Below are 7,262 nucleotides of genomic sequence, written 5' to 3'. Positions count from 1 at the left end.
AGGACAGCAAGATAAACATGATTAGTTCGGAGGTGGATATAGCTGCTGAACTGGTGGTGGTGGTGTACAGAAAACATGTAAAACATTGCAAAATGGCAAGGTTTTGCTTGTCAGGGAAATGTTAGGATTTACAGTTTATATGTTATTCAGTCTTATATGGTTGAGATAACTAGTTATGTAGCCACAGCTAGTTGGAGATGGGTGAGTTGAGCTAAACTGTTAGGATCTAGGTCAGTGAGGACAGTTGAACTCCATGATAGCAGAAGGCAGCTCAGACAGCCTGCCTCTCATTATGTAGGTCAGGCAGGAAGTGACCTCTGACCTCCCAGCTCTGCATGTGTGTGAGAAGACTGCAGTTGCATTGTAAGCAATAACAAGCAAATGCAGGAAGATAGTTACTTTTGAAGCTGTGTACAATATGACAATTAGATGATATGAGTATGTGTTGCTCAGAGTATGTGTGGTATTGATTTATGAAACCGAGGGGTGCTGTCCATGTTTGTGGTCTAATCTCAACAATGGGTGATATTATCTCAAGCTTAGGGTTCCATGTGTGTTGGGAGCGTGAAGGCATTCATTTGTTGTAAGATAAGGTTCCAGTGCATATCCCAGACTTCCCCATTTCATTAATGTCCTTTTCCTAAATGTCTTTGTCACATTTAATCTGCATAGTGTCGCTCCACTGTCAGTTAACACTGTACTCAAGTAAAACCAGATATATGAATATGGTGCTTTGGAAGCTTAATAGACAGCTCCAGTGAAGACAGAGTGGTCTTGGATTTCCACTTCTTATTCTTTCAGTGTAACATACACATGTTTCTATCTTTGGCACCAAAATATAATTTTGAAATAACTGGTATTTTGAAATCCTTAAGTCAATGCTGTCTTAACTTCGGTAACACCAACATCAGTTGCCCGATTTTTACGGTATCTCAATATCTATCTGGTCCTCCTTATCTACTATGATCTAGTAACAAAGAACAAGATGAACTTATGTTTTTAATATCATTGTGAATGTAGGATAAGGTGTTCTTTCCTGGATTATTTATGCACAGTTATGTATGAAGTAGGGGTATTCTCTTTAGCTGTTGTGACATCAACTGACCTAGGGCACATTGACCTAAGTTATTTGTACCATAGAAGCTGATATTGACCACAGAATTGGTTGAATAGTCACATACAAATAATTGCGAGGTAAATACCAGAATTAACGCTTTACAATTTTTGAGTTGATAGATTTGTTGTGTATATCCTCTCATTTTTGGTTATTTTGCAAGCCCGTCCAGCTAAACAGTTCAGTGTTACAACAGTACTGTCAGTAATGCAGTTTATCTGCAGACACTCAGTACTGTCATGAAAGGTTTGAAGAGAGTCATGGTAATCGAACATGATGACAACATACTGACACTGTGAATTTGTATCAGGTTGGCAATTTGCCAGTCATTATATTGATAATGAACGTTCCATAGATGCTAATAGTTGTGCTTTATCTTGCAGATGACGATGCCAACCTAGAATGATGAATGGTGAAGGTGGGCCTTTGGGTCTCTCCCAACCTGGAGAGCCTGGAGTCAGTGAGAAAATTCTCAGCAGTACTCTCCCCTTGCCTTCAGATGGCAGCACCTCAAAAGTTAATGGGAGTAGTAGGGAGGATAGACAAGATCACATGATGTTCAAACAGTGCCAAGAGTCTGCAAGCAGTGTTACGAAACATGCTGAAGCTGTGTCGACTGGACTGTCTAGTCCTCCATTGATCTGTAATGGTGTTAATATGGTTAACAGGCAGCATGAAGACAATAATGATGTGAAGTCTCCTGACACATGGACACACCAGCCTTCTGCTGCAAGTAGTAGCCATTATGTGGATGATGTTCCAGTGGTGGTGGAGGAAGGGGGTGCAGATCCATCACGAAACAATGACCACCATTCTGTCACTTCAGATGACACTGTTGGTGTAGCACGTGTGTCAATTCAGGCTGAGGAAACTGTTGAAAGCCAAACTCACAAAGAAACAAAGCACTCAAACCAGACTATCAGTGAGTCACAGACATTTCCAGAAGGCACAAGTGAAAATGTTTCAAATGTAAATTTTAAAATTATGGAAACAGGTGTTATTAATAGTGTAACTAATACTGAATCTGCTGGCACGCTTGTGGAAGTTGAAGGAGAAAATCGACAACCAGAACTTGAAACAGTGTCAAATATGGGCAGGTCACAAGATCAAGAAGACACAAGCATTGGTGGAATTGCAGACTCAGAGAGTGGACCTGACTGTGGTGCTGAACTTAGGATTGAGATCAGCGATGTGAGAACCATAAACTTTGATGAGGAAGTGGATCTAGATTCAAGTGATCCTCTGGCTATAATTGATCTAGAAAACACTGAGGGCCTGTCCAAAGATGACAGCGCCAAGGAAGGTTTCCCCAGTCCCATGACTGGACCACAGGCTTCACCACGAAGTGGTGGCAATATGGGAGATCGTGAAGGGCAAGCCAGTGCTCTTGACTCCATGGTAGGAGACTCATCACAACCTATTCCAGACAATGGGCAATCTTTAACACAGAATGGTGGTAATGTGAAAGGTCATCAAACCCACCCAAGTGGCTCCGTGGCAATAGTGAATGATATCCAAACTATCTGTAATAATTCAGAAAAGTGTCGAGAGGAGAGGCCAAACTTGAGTGAATGTTCTGAGGGGAAATTAGCAGTTTCCAAGAACCAGAGTGGTGTTAGCTCCAGGATAGAAACCCAGACCCCACAGTGTAATATCCTGCATGACCTATACCAACAAACTTCCTCACTACATGACCCTGAACTAAACACACTGAAGACATCTGATACTGTAGAAGAATCCGATAAGGAGTTGTCACCAACAGCAACTCAAGCAAGTACCCTTCTTTCCAGCATAGCTGATACAGTTCAGAAGATAAAATCTGAACCACAGGACCAGGGTTATGAAGATGCTTTGACGTCTGCTCAAGTAGTCAAGGTTGGCAACTGTGCAAAAACACAGGACATGACTGAGCAGTTCCGACTGCCAGCAAGTCTTTGTAGGGCAGAACCATGTAATGTATTTCATACCATCACAACACCGTCAGCATCCTCGATCACAACTCTGCCATCTCCGAGAGTGCTGCCATTCATGGCTATGAAGACCACTGTTGCTCCTACTCTTCCAAGTCACATGATTGGCCCCGTGTCGGTGGCACCTGTATCACAGGCCATCACTGCAGCTGCTGTAGGGAAAGAAGGGATTCATACGAAAACTGTAGCTTTACTGGTTCCTCTGAGAACACAGGGGAATGATCAGGGTCCCATGTTTGTTTCACTTCCTACTGTCGCAAGCAAAGATGCCAGTTGCACAACTGCACAGTCAGAGATGGCAACATGTGTGAAAGTAAGTGTTGCATCACTGGAGCCCCTGATATCAGCAAAAAAACCTGTACCCAACAGTGTGGAAGTAGATGGAAGTTTTGAGAAGCTTGTGTATGATAAATGCATGCAGCATGAAATGAAGTCAGTTGATTTAGGAAAAGTGTCAGAATTTCTTCAGCGGAGAAATACATTGAAGTGTTATAAGGCTTCCAAACACCCTTCTTTCGCAGACAAGAAACACCATGCTTGCCCTGAGTGTGGTGACAGCTACATACTGAAGACCAATCTGAATCATCACATGACTCGATGCAGCATTTTAATCAAGTACCACTGCGACAAATGCAAAGGAGATTTTCAGTTTACCAACAAATGTCAGCTCTTGGCTCACATGAGACTGCATGTTGACACATCCAGTACATGTAAGGTACCCCCACCGCTGAAAATAAACTCTAACAACTTATCTATTGTGACCCCGTCTGAAAAAGATCTTCAGAAGGCAACTGACAAGTATAATGTTCCACCAAAGGACCCTGACAAAATTATGGTCCGCTGTTTGGAATGCAGGCAGGTTTTTGTAAATGAAAAAATCCTCAAGGTCCATTTTGGTGCCAATGAATTAGTTTGCTCATTTGCCTTCCAGTGCCCTGTTTGTTCTAAAGTCCTGCCGAGACTGTGTGCCTTGAATGCCCACATGAAGATCCACTCACGCACGTCAGATTATGTTTGTCCAGAATGTGGCAAGCCTTTTACAAACAAGAGTGTGTCTTTTATGAGACATCTCAATGATGAATGCTACCACCAAAACAGAATCTTCCTACTTCAGTGCCCAGTGTGCAACATCCACTTGGAAAGTCTCCCCAAGATCAAAGAACATTGTATGAAGGAGCACGTAAAGACAATTATCAAATGTATGTTTTGCAAAGAAGAGTTCAAAACATGCACACTGTTAAAGTCTCATATTCAGAATACTCATGGCTTAGTTCCCAGTCCCCAGCAGTTCACTGGGAGTAGGATTTGTGGACTGTGCAAGATCCTGCTTTCTTCAGCTTGTCTGTTAGAGAGGCACATGGATCACCATATGCAGGAACTGAAGAAGAATGCAAAGTTCGGGTATCAGTGCAGTGACTGTTCGCCTCAGAAGCCAGTTTTCTCTACAAAGCAGCTGCTAATTCAGCATATGCAGGCCTTTCATAGCAAACTACAGACAGTGTCCTGCAACTGCTGTGATTTGATGTTCAACAGCGTCTTTGCATTGGAGAACCATCGGCAGAAGATACACCCTGTACAGCCACATTCAGTGGGGCAGCAGGAAACCACGAAGGTCACCTACCAGTGTGGAAAATGTAAAGTGACCAATTCATCAGCAGCTGCTTTAAAGAAACATGACTGCAAACCATCCATACCCGCAGCTCCCATCACAGTCGCAATGTGTGCTAGATGCAAGTCAATAATGGCAAGTGATTACTCCAAACACAAGTGCCCACTGGCTGTGAAAAGTCCTGACAAAGCCCCAGAGTCATCTGTGGCTAAGGGTCCAACCAAACCTTTTCCAGTACAGCTCATAACGATATCAAAACAGTCCCTCATGCCACTATCAGGGAACACGATTCGCTTAAAGAAAATTCAAGAGTTCAGTTGCAAGCACTGCAAAAAGTGTTTTGATTCAGCAGGAGATCTGGCAGTTCATGTGCAGAGCTGTGAAAGTAATTTGCATGTGAAGAGAACATCCAAGACAGCTGTGAAAAGTAAAAGTGCTCCTCTCACTAGTTCCCAGTATGTGTTTTCTTGCAACTTGTGTCATGCAAGGTTTCCCTCACGGGACAGGCTGTTAATCCACATCCAGGACCACAGTCACAAAGGTGATAAGGTATGTACAGTCTGCAATGTTATGGCATTCAAAACAGGAACCCAGTTGGAAGAACATGCTCCATTATGTAAGGGTCCTGATCTTGTAGCAGATCCAGACACCAAGGTTCAGTGCAGGGTATGTTCCCAATACATCCAGAGGATTTACTTGAAGAATCATCTCCTCACACACATAAGCAAGGGGAAAATGATGTGTCGCCATTGTCAGAGGATGGACTTTCAAAATCGAGAGGAGTTGAAATCTCATGAGTATGCATGTGGTTTTGCTGACTACCCCTTAGAGCACAATTACTGCTACATTTGTGCCAGGACATTTGACTGTTTGGAGCAGCTTGTCTGCCACCTTCAGCACCATGTGAAGGAAGGAACACTTGTGTGCTGCAAGTGTCAGAAGTCTGAGTTTACCACAAAGGAAGAGCTTAAGGCTCATCATGAGACGTGTGGACAAGACTTCATGAACATACTACCCGGTGAGATGTGCAGCCTTTGTCGGTGTTCTCTGCATTATCGGCAAGTAAGCTGTTTGCACCGCCACATAACGCAGCATGTTACTAAAGGAGCTCTGATTTGCTGCCGATGTCAGAAGATGGGATGGGACAGCTTTGGTGAAGTGAAATCACATCAAATAGGCTGTGGAATGTTCACAGAGAACTCTGCCCTGACCAAGCAGGACCAGGACAGGAAGTGTGTGTGCACCATCTGCAACCACGACTGCAGTGATATGAATGCTCTAATTCTTCACCTGAAAAAACATGTAGCTAATGGACAGCTTATTTGTACAAAATGTCAGAAGAGGGGATGGAAGAATGCATCAACTTTGATGAACCATGAACTAACATGTGGCGTCTCTCTTTCTAAGCCAGTCAAAGCTAATTACAAGACAATGGATCACGTGTGTGAACACTGTGGCAAAATGTTCCGCAGGTTTCACCTCTTGCAAGAACATGTAAAGAAGGAACATGTCAGTTTCCCATGTCATCTCTGTGGCCTTTCCTATGACACCAAATCAGCCCTGGTGAGCCATGTCACTGTGGTCCATGATGGTAAACGGTCTCTTTTTTATTGTAGTATATGCAAACAGAAGAAACTTGAAAAAAGTTTTGCAAGTCAGCAAGGTTTAGAGAAACACATGAGAAAAATGCACCGACATCATCGCCGTCGCTCTGATAGTTCTGACATTCACAAAGCAGAAAGGCACACAGACTCCTCTCAGTCAGGAGATACCACACCTTCATCCAAGCCATCATCCCCACCACCTGTCAAGCGACTGCGAGTGGAGGGGGACTCGCTCTACACTTGTGCCAAATGTCCTATTGTAATGGAGGATGCAGCTGACTTTGCAGAACACATCAAGGAGCACAACTCCGACAACACTAACCAGTGTCCTGATTGTGGCCTCTGTTTCACCATCCTGGTCACTCTCAAGAAGCATTTGTTCCTTGTCCACAAAATTCGAGATGCAAACAAGTACTTGCAGGACAGGGGCATGAAGACAGAAGAGGAGGAAATAATTTCTGATTCAGAAGAACTATCTCCACCACCGATAAAGAAAACCAAATGGATAAATAATTCTGTAGTGATGAGGAAGTCTGCCAATCCACTTGAATGCACTGTATGCTCAAGGACATTTGATACTGACAGGCAGTTGAAGACACACATGAGAATACATGGCATGGCATTTCTTTGCTCCAACAAGAGAGCTGGTTCTGTCAAGTCAAGTCCAGGTGCAGATTCATTGCCCTGTATGGATGTATCTCCAACAAAGTCATCAGGTAGTTCATGTACTGACTCAAAGATTTCTGCTAGTGCTGGGAGCCAGGATATGGAGCAGGAGAGAAAGACAGGCATACAGACCAAGGCAACCACTCAGACTAAGGAGACAACACAGCAGATATTGGGCATAGTCAAGGTCAAACAAGAACCTATGGATTACTACTGATACAGCAGACCAACCCTCAGCATGTTGGTCTGATGATGCTGCTAGGATTAGGGTTAGGGTTACGCTGCTGTGCTAGAGGATC

General features: G+C 43.6%; 1 protein-coding gene across 1 annotated transcript; it reads left to right on the top strand.

Annotated features, from left to right (window-relative positions):
* Positions 1 to 320: 320 nt before the first annotated feature.
* On the top strand, positions 321 to 7,262 carry LOC137277317 (zinc finger protein Xfin-like). Its single transcript, XM_067808996.1, has 2 exons — positions 321 to 363; positions 1,498 to 7,262. The coding sequence occupies exon 2, from the start codon at positions 1,517 to 1,519 to the stop codon at positions 7,178 to 7,180; it is 5,664 nt and encodes a 1,887-aa protein (XP_067665097.1). The 5' UTR covers positions 321 to 363; positions 1,498 to 1,516; the 3' UTR covers positions 7,181 to 7,262.

This window comes from Haliotis asinina, chromosome 3 (genome assembly GCF_037392515.1).
Source record: "Haliotis asinina isolate JCU_RB_2024 chromosome 3, JCU_Hal_asi_v2, whole genome shotgun sequence".
Classification (NCBI taxonomy): domain Eukaryota; kingdom Metazoa; phylum Mollusca; class Gastropoda; order Lepetellida; family Haliotidae; genus Haliotis; species Haliotis asinina.
This window is presented reverse-complemented; position numbering and strand designations above follow the sequence as displayed.